At 42.1% G+C, this 24324-nt stretch overlaps 1 protein-coding gene across 2 annotated transcripts; it reads right to left on the bottom strand.

Annotated features, from left to right (window-relative positions):
- Window positions 1-1159: 1159 nt before the first annotated feature.
- LOC137048013 (mycocerosic acid synthase-like polyketide synthase) lies at window positions 1160-23309 on the bottom strand. 2 transcript variants are annotated; one of them, XM_067425970.1, is made up of 7 exons: window positions 23179-23309; window positions 22334-22432; window positions 22088-22241; window positions 8783-8943; window positions 8142-8348; window positions 7735-7916; window positions 1160-7645 (listed from the first exon to the last, which is right to left on the bottom strand). In XM_067425970.1, the coding sequence occupies exons 2-7, from the start codon at window positions 22389-22391 to the stop codon at window positions 2084-2086; spliced, it is 6324 nt and encodes a 2107-aa protein (XP_067282071.1). In that variant the 5' UTR covers window positions 22392-22432; window positions 23179-23309; the 3' UTR covers window positions 1160-2083. The 2 variants fall into 2 exon arrangements, with proteins under 2 accessions (XP_067282071.1, XP_067282080.1); XM_067425979.1 differs by lacking the exon at window positions 8142-8348.
- Between the last annotated feature and the right edge of the window lie 1015 nt (window positions 23310-24324).

Below are 24324 nucleotides of genomic sequence, written 5' to 3'. Positions count from 1 at the left end.
TGTATACAAGGAGGGAGGATTACCTGTCAAGGTTTATTCTGATCATAACCCTCTTACGTTTTTGCACTCCTTGCAGTCCCCAGGTCAGCGGTTAATGTGCTGGATTCTCTTTTTACAGCCTTACTGTTTAATTGTAAAACAGATCAAGGGTTCTGATAACGTAGTGGCAGATGTGTTAGCTCATGTTCCTAATGTGACTAAGTAGTGTGCTCTAGTGTTTTGTCAGTTGTTGTTGTTTTTTTGTTTGTTTTTGCTGTGCTCTCTTTGCTGCCTTAAATTTGCTTTCAGGATCCAGATTGCTGCGGGTAACGCGAGCAGGGTGGGAGAATGGAAATGACTAAGGAAAAACACTAGTGGAATATACTGGAATCCGATGTTATATTTAAAAGAGAAAAAGGGATGTATGTTTTTGTTTATAATTTCACTTATTGGTTGAGGTGTTCCTTTTCGTTCAGTCACTCCGACGTAACGTCAGTGACTGACGAATGGATGAATGGGGGCTTCTAGGCGAAACCCCCATTTGTCAGTCACTGACGTTACGCCTCCGTTCCCTTCTCAGGGAACGAGGGTTACATACGTAACCGAGACGTTCTGAGGATTCTTTTCTAGCGATGGCAGATCTTTTAAATGGGGTGACAGTTCAATGAGTTTGTTTATCCCTGAGTTACAGGATATTGGCTGATAGAGCGCAGGGTTCTAACCTGAACCTTATCAGATCACTTTAAGAGGGACTGGATCACAGAATGAGTGAAAAAAGTGTGAGTAGTGCTTGGCAACGAGTTTATTGTTTGCCATTCTCTCAATCATGAGAGTGCCTGAGATCTGGTGTTATGTGAGACCTGGAGGCAGACCACAGCCGTATCAGAGTTCATGTTGATTTATCTTCCCTGTGTTGATCCAGACTCTCCATTGGTTATGTTTGGTTGGACTGGTTTCATTTACATTTGGCAGATCCTTTAATCCAAAGCGACTTACATTGCATTCAAGATACACATTTTTTAAATTATTGTCAGTTCTTGCTTTCCCTGGGAATCAAACATATGACCTTGGCATTGCTAGCACCACACTCTACTGATTGAGCAACAGGAAAGCCATTTCCCACCTACACTTACAAGCTGACTAACATTTACACTGAATACTTGAAATTTCTTCAGAGAGAAAATACTGAATACTTGGAGTTTTATTACTTTATTTAGATACATCTTATTATTTATGCAGCGATTGTGTGGCGTCTTCCTTTGCTTGTTGTAATTTAAGAACGTAAATCGTAACAATGATCATATTGACATCTCATTTTGTGCTATTGTTTCAACATTTGATTTGTAAAATATCATGATGCTAGTATTTAGTACAGAAAATCTCAATATATACAAAAAGTACAAGCACTGAGTAAACCATTAACATCTTTTTATATTTGTAATTTTAGGCAGTATTTTAAACATCATTCAGCATAGAAACAATAATGTATTTTGAAATTACTATGTCTTACAAATACTATTGTCTGGATCAATTAATTCAATAAAATGTGTTTCATACTTGCACAGATTTAATTTAATGTTTGCTGTTACCTCTGACCCAGCTTCAAAAAAAATATGTTTGTCATGATCTCTGTATCTAGATGAAATAACAGTAATAATAAAAACTACATAATCACCATCATCTTAATCATAAGCAGCATGTCAGTATGTGCTCATACAGATTTTGGTTTCAAGTACAGAAAGCAATTTAAAAAAAAGTACTGCATGTGTTTAAACCTAGTGTGACCTCAAGAACAAAATCTAAATTAAAACAATGATAAACAATGTTACGTTCACAGTCTACAGAACCCCAATTTATGTCAATGATATGTGGCATTATCAGAGTAGCTAGAGTACCCGCTAGTCAATATTTCAATATCCTGGAGGGAAATTTAGTCATATTGGAATAACTTCCAATATTAACCTTTTTAAGATGAATGAACTTGCATTGTTTAATTAAGTACTATGTTACTAACTAAACTCCCATTAAACATGAATTTCCAAGAAAGTCCTTATTTTAAGGCTATAACAAGCCTTTTTTTTAAAAAATAAATATAAATTACAAATTATAAGTATGTGGAATTGCTCTCATCTTCACTCTGATGTCCATCTACACAGTTCTCCTCCAGGATTTTATTGAGAGTTGCTAGTGTGCTATTTGGATCCAGTAGAGTCACTAGAGGGACATTCACACCTCTATCATCGAAGATAAGATTCTGCAGAGTCATGGCTAACATTGAGTCAATGCCTATATCAAAAAGATGAACATCATCTTTCAGCTCATCCATCTCAACCCCAGTCGTTTCACTAATCATGGACCTCAGATAGTCACGTGGTGAGGATGATTTGTTGGGTTGTTCAGATCTAGATAAATTCACTCCAGCTTTACTAATAGCTTCCTGTGCTATTTTGAACAAGCGTACATTCAGTGTTTTGTTCTGACTGAGAATGTTATTCCAGTTGTTTTTCAAATTGAATTTGCATACAACCTGTTGAGGTTTGTTGATCAAGAGGCACTGCTCAAGACTTTCATGAATATCTGGAATCTCCAGAAGCATGATTCCCCTTGCCTCCAGAAATCTTTGGACATGGACCTTGTTCAGCAGAAGACCAAGATTCAAAGCCCCCCAATTAATGGACTGTCCAGAAAGCCCAATGTTTCTGCGGTACTGACAGAAAGTGTCCATGAATGTATTAGCTGCAGCATAATTAGTTTGTGAGGCATTGCCAATGAAAGCAGCGATGGAGGAATAGCACACAAAGTAATCCAGATTGCACTGGATTGTAGAACGGTGAAGGTTAATCACTCCGTTTACCTTTGGCCTCATGACTTTCTCATAAAGAGTTTTGTCAAGACGTTCAATCAGCCCATCATGCAGAACAACTGCGCTGTGAAATACCCCTTTGATGGGACTGGATGGAAAAAGCTTTCCAATATTAACAATTGTCTGGTCCACTTGCTCAGATACAGAAACATCACATGGCAGAGACTTAATGACAGAACCCCATTGGCTACTGATCTGACTTATCTCTTGTTGCATCTGATGGTTTGGATTACTCCTAGACAGAATGACAATGTTTCCTCCACCTTTCTGTGCAATGAACTTTACCGTCTCAAAGCCCAACCCCGTTAGACCACCTGTGACAATATACACTGAATTCTTCTGGAACAGGCTGTCTTTGGGCATCACTGGAATAGCAGAGAGCTGGTTCTTGGCTTCTCTTTTCAGGGCTATAATTGGTAGGATCTGGCATCTGAAGTATGATTCAAATCCTTTTACAGACAGAAGATCAGTGTCTTGAGATTTTATTCTTTGAACAACTGTTGTGTCCAAAGGCAAGGACTTTCTGTCCAAATGCATGGATTTCACCCAATGGTAGACGTGTGGCATTTGCATTTGCAGAGACCCTTTTTGCATTATCTGGGACACGTGGAGGGTATGGAAGCGGACATCCTCATTTGTACCTCGGACTGTTGTAGTATTGAATGGAAATTCTGTCTGGTTGTCATAGACAAGAACAATGTCTTTGATTCTACTTACACTGCTAACTAATTCAGCAGTTTCAACATTATAAGGAGGCAGAAGAACAGCTCCCACAACCTCACTAAAATCACAAGACAGCTGATTGACCTGCGTGCTCACTCTGACGTTCCAACCTGATCTGTTTGCAATAGCAATTAACACATTTGTCAAAGCTGAGTCAGGAACAGTGGAGAAAATGCCCAGGTTTCTTTGCTGTTTAGATTTGGGTAAAGCCTCATGCAAGATCTCCCAAGCCAGTACCAAATAAGAGACACAAGGTACATCATTCAGGAATGGAAGCCTTTTTGCTTTGCAGCAAACAGCTGATGGAAGAACTACTTTAGTGGTGGCAGCCACAGGATAACAAGACACAACATGATCACCAACTTTAAATTTGCTGACATCCTTACCCACAGCTGTGACGGTGCCACTGAAGTCAAGGGCCAAGAGCTTATGGTTTTCATTTGTGTGCTTGTTCCAATACAATGTCTGACCATAATTCAGGTCAGAAAGGCTGACTGGAAAGTAATCTGATGAATGAACACAGATTTTACTGAGATGAAGCTCAATATTTTTTCCTTGAATCAGTTCAATGGAATTATCCATTGGAGTTGCAGACACTTTTGTCATTATATATGGGTCGGATGTCTGCAAGATGAAGACTTCTTCATCCAGCATGTGGATACTTCTTGAAGGGATTGCCATGGTTGGCAAAGGTGTGCGGGTGATTTCAGCTTTGAGAATGTGGCCCTCATTCACTACTAGCTCTGGATATTTGTTACAGGGGTATGATCTGATGACCTGAACCAAAGCTTTGCTGTCTTCAAAAGTGGCAGAGCCTACATCAATAAGCTGGAAGGAAAGTTCTGGCAACTCAGCTGCACATGCTCTAATCATGCCTGACAAAACAAACCCAGGGTTTATGTGGTCCACTGTGCTCTCAGATGACCTATAGGTTATTACTCTGATATTGCCTGGGAAATGAAGGGCTTTGAGATATCCAACAAGCTTTCGGACAATCTCACAACACCCCGCCATGCTGTCCAAGACCTTCTCTGATTTGAGAGAGGTTAGGTCTGCATCACCCCACATGAACAAAATTTCCTGGAAGTTTTTCTTTACACTTGAAATTTTCAGTTTTGACAAAAGAAGTTCAGCTCCATCTTCCAACAGTATGTTACTGTGTGAAGAAGACACATATCTAGATGTTGGGTCCAAGTACTGTTGCAAAGCTTTAGAAATTCCTACTTTGTCAGAAAAGACCAGTGCCTTAATTGGTGTATCAAACGTGGAAACTTCAGAGATGCTACTAAAATCGTTGTGGAAGAAGTACTCCTCGACTGCTTGGAAACGACTTCCTAGCATTCTGATCTTCACATCCCTGAGTTCAACCAACACCCTACCCTGTTTGTTGGCTAAGCAGCCACAAATGTCAAAATCATCTTCTCCCACATGTACTGCTCTCAGATATACAACCATCACGTCTTCCAATGGTTCAAATACAGTAAGGCTTTCTATTTGTGCAGGATATTGGGGTCTTGTTGATACACCCCCTATAGTTGCAAGTACAAGTTGCATGAAGTAATCCAAGACCACAGGGTGAAGGTGATAGTCATGTAGTTGAGGCAGTAATTCCTTTGGGACCTTCACAACACACATAGCCTCTCTAAATTCTTCCCCACAATAAACATCTACATTATTTCTGAGAACAGACCCATACTCAAATCCTGCTTGACCTAGAAGTTTGTAGAGTTCTTCAGAAGTCATGTGGGATGTGCATCTTTTGGAAATACAGTCTAATGAAATTAGCTGTTCTTCAGGAGTTCTACCTGGTTTTGCTTCTACGCTGCCAAATGCATAGACTGCAGAAGTAGACTGTATTTTAAAGTTGCATGTGTTATCGGCCAAATGTTGTGACTGATCCAGCTGTACATTTAAATCTGGGGCATTCTGGGTGAAAACATATGGACTCTGGAATGTTATGCTGAGCTTCAGATAACTTAGTGGAACCTTAGGTTTTGCGTATTCCATGTAAGTTGCTAAACCCAACTCTGCATAAAATGCCCCAGGAATGATGGCAACCCCACTGTGCCTGTGGTCCTTCAGGAAGGCCACTGATTCAGAGGATAAATCACAGCTGAACACTGAACTGTCTGTACCCATTTGTGTAACTACTGGATGGTTTCCAGTGGGACTGATCAACTGTAAGTGAGAAGCAAAGACATCTCTTTTCTCATCATCAAACTGGTATCGTGGGTAGGGAATTGGTTCAGTCTCAAAACCTTTGTAGAACATTTCCCAGTCCACTTTGACCCCAAGCTCAAATAGTTTGGAAACAGCTGCAAGCATTGTCTCGTGATCTTTATCAGGCTGCACTGAGGGAATCACAGTGAAGTCATTTCCCAGAGTCTCAGTGATGTACCTCTGCAAAGATCTTCTTGGGCCAATTTCAACAAATACCACACTTCTTTTGTTTTTAGCTGCAGACTTTACAGCTTGTTCAAATTCAACTGGTTCTCTGATATTCTTTGCCCAATATTCACCAGTAATAAAATCTGAGGAACACACACTAACACCTGTCACCGTTGAGAACAATTCTGTCTCCAAATTCTGTGCCTGCAATGAGCCTATACTCTGTTTCACTTTGGATAAAATGGGATCCATCTTGTGACTGTGGTATGCTGCAGGTACTTCTAAAATGCGGATGAACAAATCTTTTCCTTTGGGTGAGTTGCTCAAATTCTGTTGCAACCTGTCAATGTCATCTGCATCTCCTGAAAGGGTGCATGACTGAGGGCTGTTATAAGCAGCCAGGCAAACCCTTCCGGAATAAGATGGAAGAATTTTCAAGACTTCAGAAACAGCCATATTACTGACTACCAGCATCTTCCCTCCTGTCACAGTGCTTTGCAAAGAACTGCGATAGTGGATGACTTTCACTGCATCTTCAAGTGACAGCAAACCAGAACAATGAGCCGCAGCAACTTCTCCAATAGAGTGTCCCAAAACAGCATCAGGACTGATGCCCCAGTGTTTCAGAAGGTTAACAACAGCAACCTGAATCGCAAACAGTAGAGGCTGGACAATCTTTGGATCAGACGGCTCTGTACTTTCCTCAGATTCTCTTTCCAGCATCTCTATCAGATTCAAACCTCCATAGCTTTGCAACAGAGTTTCAATCTTCACAATTTCCGCTCTGAAAACTGGCTCTTGTTTTAGGAGCTGCTTGCACATACCCTGATATGTAACACCATTACCGCAAAACACAAAAACTAGCTTGGAGTCTGTTTTTGAAGGTACAAGCTTTTTCTCCACAGCAGTGGTAAGTTTCTCTTTCAGATCTGCCAATGAGGATGTTTGAAATACTTTCCTGTATTTGTGTTTCAAGTGACTTCTTCTACATGCGGATGTGTACAGTAAAGACTGTAGATCTGAGATTTTCCCTGCACTGATCTGTTCTGCTGTATCTGCAATAATATTTTTCATGGATTTTTCTGAGGCTGCAGAGACCACAAAATACTCATGGGATTTGCTTATCAGCTGAGCTTTTGGCTTTTTTGACTGCACACATTGTCTGACAATCGCATGCGCATTTGTTCCACCAAACCCAAAGTTATTGATTCCTGCTGACCTCCCTGATCTGCAGTCACTGATCCACTTTTCTGCTGTGGTGGGGATTTTCATATTGAGAGATTTAACGTCTATGCTGGAGTTTTCCACGGAATAAAACAATGATGGCACAATAGTTTCATGCTGCATCATCAAGAGAATCTTAATGAGCCCTGCAACACCTGCGGCAGATTCTGTGTGTCCAATATTACTCTTAACAGAACCAATGATGAGTGGCCCTGACTTTGGAGGTCTTGCTTTGGCAATGACTTTTGAAATGCTACCTGCCTCTATTGGATCTCCAATTGGAGTCCCAGTCCCATGAGCCTCAATGTACTGGACACTAGTCAGGTCAGTCTCTGTTGAGTAGATTTTTCTAAGCAGCTCCTCCTGCTGTACCATGGATGGTTTGGTGATTGGACTAACGCTGTGGCCATCTTGATTTACTGCAGTTTTGCTGATGATACCCCAAATATGATCATGGTCTTCAAAAGCCTGTCAAAATACAGACAACATATGGTTGTTTCTCACATCATTACATTGCTGTCATAGTGTTGTGTTTATATGAGAATCATTTTATTTACTTTTTTCAGAGGCTTTAATAGAACGACCCCACATCCTTCACCTCTGCCATATCCATTAGCTTTGCTGCTGAAAGGTTTACTCGTTCCATCAGTGGAGATCATTTTTGCTTTGGAAAGAGTCACAAAAAGCGTTGGCTCCAATATACAGGTCACTCCACCACACAAGGCCATATCACAATCTCCTGTTGAGTGGAAAACAAATAACCACAAAACTTAGAGAGGTGAGGGTAGCCTAATGGCTAATAATTTGTTTGATTAATTCAAGAGCAAAAGATACAGAAAACATCTAATGTATTCAGTACAGTACTCTATATTAGAACAAATACAATATACAGTTTATAGACAATCTTCTTAAAATGTGCAAATAAGTTGATCCACAGGGTTTACATGCATATTTTGAAGACTACCTTGTTTTATGGCTTGACAAGCTAAGTGAAGGGCGACGAGCGATGAGGAGCAGGCACAGTCAATGGACAGGGAGGGACCAGTGAAGTTGAATATGTATGAGATGCGGTTGGCAGCTATGCTCATAGCAGCACCAGTGCCATTGGTGTGGTCTATGTGTTTTGGATTAATCCTCACAGTTGCCAGCTCAAAGTCTCTGTTCATTAGGCCTGAAAAAACAAGCAAACAAAAAACATGCTAGATATGTTAGCTGACTAAAGGCTTTTTCTCCATAGCCACTTTACGTTTAGCTATTACAGTGCAACCTGAGGTTAATTGCCTTGCTCAAGGCAATGATAGTTGTAGGGCTCGGACAAGCAACATTTCAGTTACCAGCCCTTTACCAGCCAGTTGTAGCCACCTCATGTGATATTTTTACTGTGTCATAAAGGGATTAAACCACAAGTGTATATATAGAGGTCAAGAAAATTTAGATTCCTCTTGTGAACAAGGGAATTACTGTGCTAAAATCTATGTACTATTTAGCAACACACCTTGACCAAAGGTTGCTCTGAAAGACTTCCCATGCAGTTAGTGCATATACGTTTTCATTAGGCTTGAAATACAGCAAAAGTTACTTTTTTATATTGAGCTCATATGTTACCCAAATATACTCCTGTCCGCGTTCCACTGGCCTTTTCCATTGACATCCCAGCATCCTCTAGAGCCCTGTAGGTGCATCGCAGCAAAAGTTTGTGCTGAGGGTCCATGGTGATTGTTTCAGTGCTAGTGATGCCGAAGAACTTGTGGTCAAACTCATTCAAACTACACAGAAAAAAAAAAGTAATTTATATTTTTAGTTCAGATACTACAAGGATAGTTTATCCCCAAAGGACAATTCCATCATCACTCATCTACACAGGATGTAATTTAGAAAGTCAGTGAACTTCATTGACTTTCACTGTATGGAAAATACCCACATTAAAGCAAAATACAGACCTGGCAATCTTGAAGAAATTTGATGAGTACTAACCCACGCGGGCCCCCAGCGCGCACCGACAGCCCACCACCAATGTGCGCTTCACCGTTGCCCACCCACCAGTGAGAAATCTATGATGCCTAACTCCATAATATGCACATAATATACTTTCACCAATTAAGATTTATTAGTTACTCCATAACCAAATACAAGTACACCATCAATTTTAGACAATTACTGCAATAACTCCCAGCATTGAATTGAAAACAAACCTTGCATCACAGCCCATTCCATCATTTACATTTACATTTACATTTAATCATTTAGCAGACGCTTTTATCCAAAGCGACTTACAAAAAAAAGGGTAGAGCAATAGAAGCAACGAAACAAACAAAGCCAACAACCTGTAAGAGCTGTAAGAAATCTCAATTAATTAGCAGAGTACACAACTGTTTTTTTTTATTTTTTTTTTATTTTTATTTTTTTATTTATTTTTTTATAGCCAGCTGCAACAAATACTCACGTACGGAAAATACAGAACACTGGATTTGGATAGCTAAGATAACAACCCATTAGGACTAAGGCTGATGCCCCAACTGTTGTCGTTAATGCGGATTCAGTGGCCCAATGGGTTGGTTTTGTATGGCATTCTAGCTAAACGCGCAGCAATAGCCATCGACAGCAAAAACTCACGTACGCAAAATACAGAACACTGGGTTTTGGTAGCTATGATAACTATGTAATATACCCGCCTGAAGGCACAAATCCGGATGAGAGACGTAGATATGATCAGTAAGTGCTATTCTGTATTGGTCAAGTGCAATAGGAAAAGTGCAATTGGAAAAGATGTGTCTTAAGATGTTTTTTAAAAATGGCTACAGACTCGGCAGCACGAATTGAGATCGGCAGGTCATTCCACCAGGTGGGAACGGTCCAGGAAAATGTCCGTGAGAGCGATTTCATGCCTCTTTGGGAAGGAACCACGAGGCGCCGCTCATTTGCAGAACGCAAGCTTCTGGAGGGTGTGTAAGTCTGAACAATTGAGTTTAGGTATAATGGTGCAGAACCAGTGGTTGTTTTGTAGGCGAGAACTAGAGCCTTGAATTTGATGCGAGCAGCCATTGGCAACCAGTGCAGTTTGATGAAGAGAGGCGTAACATGCGTTCTCTTCGGCTCATTAAAGACCACTCTCGCCGCTGCATTCTGGATCAGCTGCAAGGGTTTGATAGTGCATGCTGGAAGCCCAGCCAGAAGAGCATTACAATAATCCAGTCTGGAGAGAACAAGAGCTTGAACCAGGAGTTGTGCAGCCTGTTCTGATAGGAAGGGTCTAATCTTTCTAATGTTGTATAAAGCAAATCTGCAGGACCGGGCTGTTGCAGTAATGTGGTCAGTGAAGTTTAACTGGTCATCAATCACAACTCCAAGGTTCCTGGCTGTCCTTGATGGAGTTATGGTCGATGAACCAAGCTGAATGGAGAAATTTTGATGAAGTGCTAGGTTGGTTGAGAAAACAAGTAATTCTGTCTTTGCAAGATTGAGTTTAAGATGATGCTCTTTCATCCAGTCAGAAATGTCTGTCAGACAGGCAGCGATACGAACACTGACTGTAGGATCATCTGGTTGAAATGAGAAGTAGAGTTGAGTGTCATCAGCATAGCAGTGATAGGAAAAGCCATGTTTCTGAATGACGGAACCTAATGATGACATATAGATGGAGAAGAGAAGTGGTCCAAGGACTGAGCCCTGGGGAACCCCAGTAGCTAGATGATGTGACTTAGACACTACACCTCTCCATGACACCCTGTAGGACCTACCAGAGAGGTAAGACCTGAACCACTGGAGGGCAGTTCCTGAGATACCCATCGTCTTAAGTGTTGACAGGAGGATCTGGTGGTTAACTGTGTCAAAAGCAGCAGACAGATCCAGCAGAATGAGCACTGAGGATTTGGAAGCTGCTTTTGCCAGTCTCAGTGCCTCAGTTACCGAGAGCAAGGCAGTCTCAGTCGAATGGCCGCTTTTGAAGCCGGATTGGTTGTTGTCTAGGAGGTTGTCCCTTTCAAGAAACATAGAGAGTTGATTGAACACAACTCGCTCAAGGATCTTTGCAATGAAAGGCAGAAGGGATACCGGTCGGTAGTTTTCTAAAAGTGCTGGATTCAGAGAGTGTTTCTTAAGCAGTGGGGTTACCCGAGCCTGCTTAAATGCTGTGGGAAAGGTTCCCGTATGAAGAGAAGTGTTGACAATGTGAGTGAGTGCAGGAGTGATTGAAGAAGAAATGGCCTGAAGGAGGTGAGTGGGTATAGGATCAAGTGGACAGGTAGTAGGGTGATTGGAAAGGATGAGTTTAGAAATATCTGCCTCGGAGAGCGGAGAGAAGGATGGAAGCGTGTTCGTGTTAGTTGTTGAGATGTGCTTGTCAGTTTGTGATGAGGAGAACTGTTTGCTGATGAGGGATGTTTTGTTTGTAAAAAATGATGCAAAGTCATCAGCTGTAAGAGTTGATGAAGGAGGGGGAGGAGGAGGACAAAGGAGAGAGGAGAATGTTTTAAAGAGTTTGCGAGAGTCAGAGCATTTGTTGATTTTGTTGTGGTAGTATGTTGTTTTAGCAGTGGAGACATTTGTAGAGAAAGAAGAGAGAAGCGACTGATACAAGGTAAGGTCAGTATAGTTTTTAGATTTCCGCCATTTCCTCTCTGCCGCCCTGAGTCCAGAGCGATGTTCACGGAGAACATCAGACAGCCAGGGGGCAGATGGGGTGGGGCGGGCTGGTCTGGATGAGAGGGGGCAAAAACTGTCTAAGGAGGATGTTAGAGTGGAGCAAAGAGTGTCAGTAGCACTGTTAGTGTCCAGTGCTGAGAACTGAGCAGGTGGAGGGAGTGAAGATGATACCATAGTGGATAGGCGAGAGGGAGAGAGGGAGCGTAGATTACGCCGAAAGGTGATCTGTGTAGGAGTGCGTGTTGTATCAGGAGTCAGTATGAGGTTAAGAGTGATGAGAAAGTGGTCTGAGGTGTGTAATGGAGTAACTAAAGTGTTGTCCGTGGAGCAGTTGCGTGTGTATACAAGGTCTAATTGGTTACCTGATCTGTGAGTAGCCGTAGTAGATACTAACTTAAGATCAAATGAAGTCAGTAGAGTGCTGAAGTCTGCAGCTAGGTGTTTATCAAGATGGATGTTGAAGTCACCAAGCAGAATCAGTGGAGTGCCATCCTCAGGGAAGTTAGAAAGTAACACATCCAACTCCTCCACAAAGTTACCGAGGTGACCTGGAGGACGATAGACCACTACCACATGGATTTTAACAGGGTGAGTAACAGTGATTGAGTGCGATTCAAATGAACTGGCCGGTAGAGACGGTAATGGATCAAATTTCCAATCATTTGAGATAAGCAAACCAGTACCCCCACCCCTCCCAATAGGCCGAGGAGTGTGTGAAAAAGTTAAATTGGTTGAAAGGGCTGCAGGAGTGGCAGTGTCCTCTGGTTTGATCCAGGTCTCAGTTAGGGCCATCATTGTGTTCATGATATTTTAGAAAGACTGATGATGGTGAATCATCATACAAAAATAGAACCAAAGTGTAACGAACTGCTCTGAGACAGAAGGGTTGAAGATCCAAACGCAGTATTTATTGAACGGTAATCCAAAGTCGTAGTCCATAGAACAGGCAAAAGGTCATAACAGGAAATCAGTCCGAAAAGGCAAAACAAAACAAAAGGGACAGGCAAAAGGGTAATCCACGGAGAAGGCAGGAAATCAAAGACCAAGATACATGAAACCAGGGAAACGCTCAGAAATGCAGTTGTGACACTAAACAAGACTTCGCAATGAATGACAGAGATAACCAGGCTTATATAGGCAGAGGTAATGAGGTGATGAGACACAGGTGTAAACATTGAGTGCTAATAAGTCCGGGGAAAGGATTATGAGTAATGTAGTTTGTGATGGAGTGACAGTCCGGGGTGGAGTGCCCTCTGGTGGTGATCATGGGCACTAACACTGGTGAATTGGTGAATTGTGACACAAAGACAGCCTAAACACAAAGAACAAGACATAATAACATCTAGCATTCATCCACAAACTATTCACTTTAGCACTAGCAAAAGTGTTTGTTTTCCAGTAGATGGCAGCAATCTTCCACTAAAACTATGGCACATTTCATATTTTCACAAAAGTAGATTTTCTTTTATTTGAATTTGACATCAAATTTTGCTATTATATACAGTAAATATTGTTACTAATTTACAATGTAAATGTCATTTAATATTTAATCAAATTAAATATGAATTTAAATTAATAATTTAATTTAATTTAACACAACTAAACAACTGTAGAGTAAAAAAATTAATACAATATTTACTGATATGCGTTTAAAAAAACCTCCCATTTTTGGACAGTTGATCCTTCTTGCAATCGTAGCCTAATGCAATTGACTATGGCCTACAGTTAACCTTTAAATAACAGTTATTGAACTGTTTACACTGTCATATACAAAAAAAGAGCCTGTACTGCACAGGAAAATAAAATGAATGCGGAAAACCTGACTACCTCACCAAAGCATGAGCTATTGGCTAACATTGTATCTCCAGAATATCAGCAGTAATCTCCGTCTCCGATCGGCGCACAGGGACAAAAATAAATAAATAGCCTAAATAAAACGCACATCAGCAAACCTGACCTTACCTGAATACTGTACAATTTTATCATTGTAGTAAAAAACGTAATTTGGCACAATTTCAACATGCTGTTATTTAGCCCACTGCTAATTAATGCCTATTGCAAAAAGAAAGAAAGCTTGACTAAAATAAGTCATTGACATTATAGGCTATTTAACTCTACACGCTGTCATGTCAGGGTGACGACTAGGACGAGCCTGAAGAAATTAAACCGGTAATTTTGACTGAATGGAAAAGAGAGCGTGTCTTTTTCAGGCAGATAGTGCAAATTATTTTATACCAGCAGGCCAAACAATCATACAAGAAACAAACTATGGAGCAACGATATTAAAACGCTGACTCTATTCATTCACTGAAATTCGCTGCAAGTCCACCGCACAACATTGCAACATGCATGTTCACATTTTTAATTGTCCATAATAACCCCAAAACTCGCCTGCTTGCCTTGCATATCTAATTAATGGGCAAAGTTTTCCGACTATTTTATCTTCTTTTTTTTTTTCTTTTTTTGCTGTGGATGTTATTAAGCTTGTAGAAGTTTAGCTCTTGCATTCTTCTGAACATCTCGCGCTGCCATTGCGGCGATGTCATTTGATATAACTCCATAATCTGTCTATGTTTTAAATGCCTTTTCCCCGAATGAATGGCTACAATGACTGGCTGTTTTAAAATATAACTAGGCTAATATCATAACAAAATAACCCAGGCAGTCTCATCTACGAGATGGAGGCCTCCAGCTGGGCTCATAGCTTGCCAAATATTGTTACCAGGCGCTGTAACAATATTTAACAATGTATATATATATTTTTCATGTGATAGGTTCAACCGCCACTCACCCGAATTTAATTAAAATATAATATTCTGTCACGTCATCTGTCGTGGCATGCAAGCCTGCAGTTATCCGGCCGGCCTGCTTGAGTCCCTGAACACGTGCGGGCCCATTTGGCTAGGAGGAGCAGATGGGCGGAGGGTTAAAATGAAGCGCTTTGATTGGCCGAAAACTTTAGACACTGTGGCTCAGCGGCAGAATCAACGTCATGGATTGCACTGAAACCGGCGAAATGCGAGATGCAACAAAATGCGTACCTAGAGAGCAGCGAATCGTACAAGTGTACTTAAGAGTCAAAATGCGTGCTGAGTATGAAAAATGTGTACATGATGGCAGGTCTGAAAATAGCATGATTACAGATTTAGCCATACAGGTTTGGAACATCAATAGTAAATTAAAGATAAACATAATATTTTTTTGACTGAATTATCTCTTAAAATCCCCATTTTTCCATTGGCATAACTTTAAAAACAAAATGAATAAAACAGTTGAGCTTGAGATCTATTTTTACCAAAAGTTCTGCTTAGGCTGCCAAGGCAAATACAAAGGTCACAGAGTCAACTGGACAAATGTTAGCGTCATTCAGCTGTATAGCTACATTTGCCATATTATGCATGAGTATGGAAAAGTTAAGCTCAGTGACTCTAGTGCAGGGATTCCCAAAGTGTGGTGCGCGCACCCCCAGGAGTACGCGAGCTGCCACCAGGGGGTGCACGAGAGGAAAAATGAAATGCCGTTTTTTTTTTTTTTTTAAATGGGATTTTCCATAAAAAAAAAAAAAAAAGCCAAGATGATCTCGGAAGATTTGGTTTCAAAGTGAAATGTAAAAGTAAGTGAGTTTGTCATTGTGTGCTGTTGTGTTTTTCATTAAGAAAAATAGGCTAATGAACCCACAGTTCAAGCAACCCGCCCCCGAATCGGTACTAATTCAAAACTGAAACTAAAATCTGCTTGACCGCAAAAAGCGCATTTACTGATGAGCTGTCATTCACGGTGTGCGCGCACTGGCACAGTTTCAGTTTATGTATATGGAAGCTTAACTTTCTCGGCTCCGTTATCTGAAGGAACCACTGCAGAGTGAGCTTTCAGTCTGAATTCTCTTAAATGACAAGACACTGTATGGCGAGACAGATCCTTACTTCAGCTCTGAACTGGCGAGTAATTCCAGCTGCAGTGTTGAACCGATTCCACATTGAACGTCTCCATATTGTCCTGTCCTCTCGTGCATTGGTCTTGCATACTTTTTTGGGTACTTGAATTAATTAGTGTCTTTGTAAAGCTTCAGTATTCTAGAAATTAAAGATTTGGAATGACCAACTTCTTTTGCAATAGCTGAAAGGGTCATCCCTTTGGCCTTCATCTGGATAACCTGGTGTTGTAGGGTTTCAGTCACCTTAGAGTGGCTTGCCATCTTGCAAAGTCAGTGAAAATTGGAAAGTTTGCTTCAAGTTAAATAGGGTTTGCCAGATTATTACGGAAATTAGCACCAAGTGCCAGATTAACACCCAAAGCTTGAAGGTATCTGAAAGTGTTCTCTAATTGTGACCAGCGTTATTTTTCAATTGTTTTATTTAAGTTGTATACACGGTACTTCAAAATATATTTAACTTGTGAAATATTTAAAAAAAAACTGCCCTTCTGCTCCTGTTCGGATCATTTCAAAAATGGACTAAGCAGTGATCTTGAAATTTAGGAAATTGTATGTTGTTCTCTAATACGGATCTCTACTGTAAATACTTTTTTGCCCCACTGTATATTCATTTTATCCTCACATTCTTTCTTGTAGTTCCGTCTCTCATAACTGACTGCTGCAAAGCTCATTAGTGGAGGCTCTTACTCTCCTCAGCTCATTATGTTGTTCTTTTGTCCTCTCAGGTGTGAATAACGTCTCGGTTACGTATGTAATCCTCGTACCCTGAAGGAGGGAACGGAGACGTACGTCGGACTTAGACCGACAAATTGGGATCTGACTTTAGAGACCAATTCTACTTCGAGTGTGTAAAAACGAGCCAATTAAATTTGGCATGCGATCCACGCATTCCACGCTCCGCCCCGCAGCGCGGGTATAAATAGGAAGTGGAATGGTAGATCAGCGCTTTTTCTGCTGAGGAGCCGACTAGTGACTCGGCCTCCTAGCGGAAGCACAGCGCCTGGCGACGGGACGTACGTCTCCGTTCCCTCCTTCAAGGAACAAGGGTTACATACGTAACCGAGACGTTCCCTTTCAGTGGGTCACGTTCGACGTACGTCGGACTTAGACTGACGAATTGGGATCCCTATTGAAACACCAGGAGGCTGGCCATTCCAGCGTCCTGCTTGAGCGCACTGTACCGTCTAGTATGGTACGGAAGTCAGAGCTCCAAGCAGGGAGGACAGTCACTGCTGTTTCTGCAAGACCCTCTCAGTATGACTATTGGATAACGCTGGGAAAGTGTGCCAGTCTCGGGAGATGGACCGCTGCGGAGCCACGGCCCAATGAGGGCATGGTGGTGGAATACACACAAGGACTAACTTCAGGGTAGTGCAACATATTGCAGTCTCTGGGGGTGGATCCAACCTAATTGTAGGGGGGAAAGAACACGCCCAGAGCCGACAGAGCGGGCTCTGTCCAGGGAAAGACACGGGGCTAGCTGGATAGGGTAGCTGGTACCGTGGAAGAATACACATATGGGGTTGCCGTGAGGGAACCGCTACAAATGGAACCCAGCCTAAAACCACGTTTCATAAGCATACGGGTGCAGGCCTAGCGTCAGACGGTCCGCAACGTCTGACACCGAAGGGGTGACGGAGGAGCTCACAGGGTTAGCCGTTTCCGGGGAATGCAACTGGAGACAATGGACGCACTTATCTGGCCCAGAGGGCGGGAGTGGCGTTTGCAAGCCGACACTAGAACGGGCACTTAGCGCTACTGGCCACTAGGGACAAAGATGCGGGAAGATACCAGCTCTACATGGAGGCTATAAAATCTAGCAAATGTGTTAGGTGTCGCCCAGCCCGCCGCTCTACATATGTCTGTCAGCAAAGTGCCTTGAGCCAGCGCCCAGGAAGAAACAACACTCCTTTGGAGTGCGCTCTTACCCCGAACGGGCAAGGCACGTCTTGGGACTGGTAAGCCAAGACTATAGCATCCACTATCCAGTGGGCTAACCTCTGCTTGGAGACAGCCTTTCCCTTCTGCTGGCCTCCGTAACAGACGAAGAGTTGCTCTGAGGTCCGAAAGCTTTGAGTCCGGTCAACGTAAGCGCAAAGAGCGCGGACCAGACACAACAAAGCTAGGGCTGGGTCTGCCTCCTCCGAAGGCAGCGCTTGCAGGTTCACTACCTAGTCCCGGAAGGGGGTGGTAGGAACCTTGGGCACATATCCGGGCCGGGGTCTCAGGACAATGTGAGAGTTACTGGGCCCGAATTCTAGGCACGATTCGTTGACCGAAAGTGCGAGCAGGTCCCCTACCCTCTTGATAGAAGCCAATGCGGTCAGGAGCACTTTGTCTTCATTGACAAGATTTTAAGCTCACATGACTCCAAAGGCTCGAAGGGAGGGCTCTGAAGTGCCCTGAGCACTAGAGCTAAATCCCAATAGGGTACCGAGTTTGGGCGAGGAGGATTTAGTCTCCACCTCTGAGGAACCTGACGACTAGATTGTGCTTCCCTACGGACTTACTTTAGCTGAAGAGATAGTATCTACTACTGCGTGGTAGTCCATCTAGAACCTCCACGTCCCGTCCAGGGACCAGACATGAAGATTCCAGAGGTCTGGACGCAGGTGCCATAGAGTGCCCCGTCCCTGAGAAAGAAGGTCCTTCCTGAATGGGCCAAAGAGGGGCTGTCGCGAGGAGTGTCAGTTCTGGGAACCAGGTCCGGTTGGGCCAGTAAGGGGCAACTAACAAGACCTGCTCCTCGTCCTCCCTGACCTTGCACAATGTCTGTGCAAGAAGGCTCACTGGGGAAACGCATATTTGCGTAGGTCCCGGGGCCAGCTGTGTGCCAGTTCATCTGTGCCGAGGGTACCCCCGGTCAGGGAATGGTACCACTGGCAATGGGTCGAGTCCAGAGAGGCAAACAGGTCTACCTGTGCGGCTCCGAACTGGTCCCATATCAGCTGCACCGCCTGGGGGTGGAGTCGCCACTCTCCCGGAGGTGTCGGCTGACGAGAGAGCTCATCGGCTGTCTGGTTGAGCGCACCTGGGACATGAATGGCCCAAAGCGACCTCAACTGCTTCTGACTCCACAGGAGGAGGTGGCGGATGAGTTAGAGCAAACAACGGGAGTGTAGACCACCCTGACGGTTGATGTACGCAACGGCTGTGGTGCTGTCCGTACGGACCAGTACATGCTTGCCACGTACGGCCCCTTGGGGCGGCGGAGTGCCAAGTGTACTGCCAGTAACTCAAGGCAATTGATATGCCAATGCAATTGCGGCCCCGTCCACAGACCTGCAACTGCATGCCCGTTGTACGTGGCCCCCCCAGCCCGTGGCGGCACATCCGTGAACAGCACAGCATGCCTGGACACTTGTTCTAGGGGCATTCCGGCCTGGAGAAACAAAGTACTGGACCACGGGCTGAAGGTTTGGCAACAGTAAGGAGCCACTGGGACCCAGTACTGTACGCTCTGCCATTGAGCCAGTACTGAAGTGGTCTCATATGAAGTAATCCTAACTGCGTTACCGCGGCTGCAGATGCCATATGCCCCAGGAGCCTCTGAAAGAATTTCATTGGGACCGCTGTCCTGCCCTTGAACAAATTCAAGCAGTTCAACACTGACTGGACTCGCTCCTCCGTGAGGAGCGTAGTCCGGTTGACCGAATCCAGCTTCATACCGAGGTAAGAGATCCTCTGTGTGGGACAGAGTTTGCTCTTCTCTCGGTTGACCCGAAGGCCCAACAGGCTGAGGTACCATGTCCCTGTGTTCGCACAACTGTTCCCTCAACTGGGCGAGTATCAGGCAATTGACGAGATATTTGAGGACGCGAACGCCGGGTTCTCTGAGCGGAACAATGGCTGCCTCCGCAACCTTCGTAAAGACGCGGGGCGACAGGGACAGCCCGAAGGGCAGGACCTTGTACTGGTATGCCTTCCCCTCGAACGCAAAGTGTAGAAATGGTCTGTGTCGAGGGAGAATAGAGACATGGAAGTACGCGCCCTTCAGGTCGATCGCTGCAAACCAATCCTGGGGACGGATGCATTCGAAAATGCATTTCTGCGTTAGCATCCTGAACGGGAGCTTGTGCAGGGCCCGGTTCAGGATATGCAGGTCCAAGATTGGTCGTAACCCACCCCCTTTCTTCGGTACAATGAAGTAGGGGCTGTAGAACCCCATCTCATCTTCATATCGGCTGGAGGAACCGGCTCGATCGCGTCCTTCGCCAGTAGGACCTCGATCTCTGACCTCAAGACGTGAGCATCGCTGCTTCGCACGGAGGTGAAGAGGATACCCTTGTACTTGGGCGGCCGGTGAGCGAACTGAATCGCGTAGCCGAGTCAGATGGTACGGATGAGCCAGCGAGACAGCCTGGGGAGACCTAGCCAGGCCCCCAGGAACCGAGCAAGCGGGACCAACGTTACGACAGACGTGCCCGGTGTAGGGCAGCGAAGCGGAGTGCTCTGACCCGACTCGGGAGGCCCGGGGCGGCCCGGAGTGTTGATTGAGTACTCCAGTGTGAGGCAGCGTGTGGGGGAGAAGGCCCGGAGGCGTCCTCGAGACCCACACTGCTGCCCCCTGGCGATGGGAGGGGAGGAAAGGAGTGACAAGGGTGTCGCACACTGCCAACCTGACCCTCTTGGGGCCCAGAGAGAGAGGAAACTGATCTTTTCGTGAAAATGTGGGACTTTATTACAAGAAATAAAAAAAAGTACTGAACCATAAAAATAACTAAATTGCACATGTGAAAATAACTAAATTGCACATGTAAATACGAATATATTAAAATGAGAAGTTCTAACAGAAAAAAAATCTACAGAAAATAACTAAAACATTAAAATATTACAAATAAATGTTTCTTTAGCAATAACCTAGAAACATGTAAGTGGATGATGTCAGGTAACAGACTGCAAGTCCCATTTGTTAACAAGGATTTATTAGCTTATTTAGCTAGTTTACATGAATGCAATATACATTTTACACCATTTAATAATATTTGAGCAATACAATTGTATCTTAATCATTCATGTTAGTTCATAGTGAATAAAAAAGGTTAACAAATAAAACTAACAATGAATAATACTTCTACATAATTTATTAACCTTACTTAATGTTACAAATGAAATATTGGATATGTATTATAATGGATTATATTGTATTATATTAAGTGTTATTTCATATAAATCCAAACGGTTTGCTTTTTTAGAACACTTGACGGTTTTCTTATCAGAAAAGCATTTGATTTCAATACATATTTTGTTTTTTTGATGTGTTTAATTTTCTGTCGGATGCATGACTATACAGTTTGGTTTCTCTCATCACTAGTAGTCACATCACTTTAACTGCTTGAGGAAAATGTTACTGCTAATGTTAGCATCCTCTCAACCTCGACTACAAAGTAAAGTACATACATACTGCTGTTCTTTCGCTGCGAAAGCGTCTAGTTACCCAAAAAATTACTTTATAATTATTTGGCAACATGTACTGAAGTGTTCTGTATTCATACCGTTTCCCTTTCTGTGTTTTTTCGATGCGCGTCAGATGTGTCAGCGCGCTCTGTGCAGCGTTCAGTGAAGCGCGCAGCCTTGCGTGTCCTCACGTAAACATTGATAGTTTATTATTTGGCCTCTAGAGGCCGCTCTCGCGCTATATAATGCCAGCAGACCCTCGTGGCTACTGTGTAATGAAAGCAGCCTTCTCAGCCGCTCCCGCAATGGATGCAAACCAGAAAAACTATCGGTATTGATTTTTGGCGATAACCAATTGTTCCACCAATCAGCTATCGGTGCCGATTAATCGGCAAATCCGATGATTTGGTCAACCTCTAATAGACACACAGGCACACTCAAAAAGAGACGAAATAAACTGAGAAATATATATATATATATATAGCTATTTTTGGTATTTCCAAACATTTTTTGGTATTTCAGGCTCAAAAAGAACAACACCTGTTTTTTTTCCCTTAAACATTATACACCTAAATTTATTATATTTGGAATTGTTGTAATAGAAATCATTCTAATATGAGGATTTACTGCTCAAGAAACATTTATAATTATTTTCAATGTTGAAACAGTTGTGTAAAACATTTCTTTTTCTTTTTCTGATGAATAGAACGTTCAAAAGAACAGTATTTATCTGAAATAAAGGCAGCTGCCTCCCACTTTAACTTTTGTTCCTATCTGCTGGTGTCAGTGTTGGAAAAATAAGCTTTTCATACACTTTTTAATGACTTATTTCAGAGGGTCCGAGACAAACACATTTGATTTTGACTGTATTTGAACATGACAGACATAAGTGAACATCATAAGGTCTTATTATGAGGCCAAATGAATTGAAGACTTACCCATCGATAAGTGCTGCCTTTGCTGTGTGTGTCTTTCCTGCCTTACTCTCATCCGGATCGTACCATTGAGAGAGATTAAACCTGTCGTTTGGGATCTGAACTGCACAGTTCTCTCCATGAAGGAGGACTCGCCAGAAGTTTTCAAGTCCCTCGCCTAAAACACAAGAGAACATATTCAATGCCAATACACTTCAGGCCAAAATCATGACGTGTAGAAATAATGAAACATAGGGAACTGTTAATTACCTCCAGGAAAATGGCATCCAATGCCAACAACAGCGATTTCTGCATCCTCATCCATCATGTTTCATATGCCGTGTGTGCACATGCATTTGATTTTACAATCTATACGCAGCAAAAACAACACTGAGGCAGTTTACTAAATATTCATTCATGCCATTTCATATTTTGGATTTCTTCTTCATTTATGCATTTCTTTAAGCAAGAAAAAATATATAAAGGGGGAAAAAATTGCTGAGTTGAACAATGAACAAAATGAACAATTATTACTAGTCAACAAGAAAATAAATATCCTGTATAATGTAGAGACAATCTGATAAAATATGGAATCAAATTTAGTTATGGTAAATAAGCTTTTCACAAAAAGATACAGGTTTCACTGTATATGAAATAATTATTTTATTAAAATGTTTTGTTTATGTTTATTATTTTAAATGTATTTATAATATTGTATAGTTATAGATTTATTTATTTTTTTCAAATTGTCTTTCTTTTGTATTATTATTATTTAAAAATTTGGCTCAGAGAATGAGAAAGGATATAAAGAAAATCAATCGATCATCTTTATTTCTATCGCTCTTCTCCAGCGGCGATTGTGTCAGAGCAGCTTCAGTGTTAAACAGGACAATACTGCAGCAGAATTAGATTTGGCTGTACAGTCGTTCTGGAGTAAACAGTGATGTTATCAGCTTATTTTAATTTATCATAGAGAGACAATGTTGGCAGATCAGGATTATAGTTTATAGAATTAACTAAGACCTAATTAATTCATTTTATTTGAATATTTAGTTGAATAACGACAGAAATATGGACTTGGAAAAAAACATGGAAAATGAAAAACATGGACTTACCTGGATGCTCATGTTGAATCTTGTAGAAAATGCTTACATGAGGCTGAGGCTACACAATATTTATTAAGTTAAAGGTAATGATTCACTTTGGAAATCATTACCTGTTCTTCTGGCTATTTGAACAATACTTCCTGATAGCTCATGAAACAATTTCTTAAGAAAACCCCTCTGACTGTAATTTGTCATTTATACTGGAATAGTACAGTGACGCATTGCTGGCACATACATATTATTTTTCCACTCAGTGATGTCATAACAAGATGTTATGTCGTTAAAACAACTTAATGTTCTTGTTAAAACCACATATATTTTCTCCAAATAAGAACATATGTTGTATTGTGATGTGTACAAAATAGAGAATGAATATAACGTTGGAAACTCAAAGCGAAGACCAGGAGAATTATAAGTATTTTCAGCAGGATTCTTTATTGAGAACACATGCTGTCGGTAGCTGCGGTTCATCAGGTCTACTAAGGCAGTAGTCATTGTATATATTTTAAGCGGCAGAGGAGATATGGCCAATGAGTGGTGACCTTAAATAAAGCATGCAAATGAATAATCCATATAAAGAGACCTGTCTTACACAGGTTAGGAAGGGACAAGGGCGAAATGTTTGAATGTATTTTTAATAGGAGACATATGTGCTTTTTTCAAGCATTAGTTCAAATTTAGATTAATATACAGTTCAAATAATTGTTCACTTAATATATTCACTGCTGCCATTAAAAGAAACAACTGAACACCGTGGCTGCGCCCGAAACTTGGAAAATGCTGCCTTTGGAGGACACATTTCAATGCAGGAAGGCATCAAGCAATGTCCGAATCTAATGTTTGCTTCACTTCCTGTCTCCTGAGATACCTTCATCTGATCAATTTTTGAAGTCAGCATACATTTATCCTTCGCTGCCTTTGGTATCCCACAATCCTGTGCTTTCCATTCAGTGACAGTTGAGCTTGAAAAATAAGATGGTGTCCGAAAGTTGCGTTTGCTGGTCAGTTTGTGTGTAAATGTATGTTTTTAACCAATATTTTCCACTTCTGATGTAATTTCCAGCGAGAAATGACTAATGTAGTAATTAAATATGTGTTTAGTTATCACCAGAGCTCTCTCTATTTTGCTGTCGATCATTAATGTTACACTGCCTT

The sequence above is a fragment of the Pseudorasbora parva genome, chromosome 2 (genome assembly GCF_024679245.1).
Source record: "Pseudorasbora parva isolate DD20220531a chromosome 2, ASM2467924v1, whole genome shotgun sequence".
Taxonomy (NCBI): Eukaryota; Metazoa; Chordata; class Actinopteri; order Cypriniformes; family Gobionidae; genus Pseudorasbora; species Pseudorasbora parva.
The sequence above is the reverse complement of the archived record's forward strand: the minus strand, read 5'-3'. Positions and strand labels throughout refer to the sequence as shown.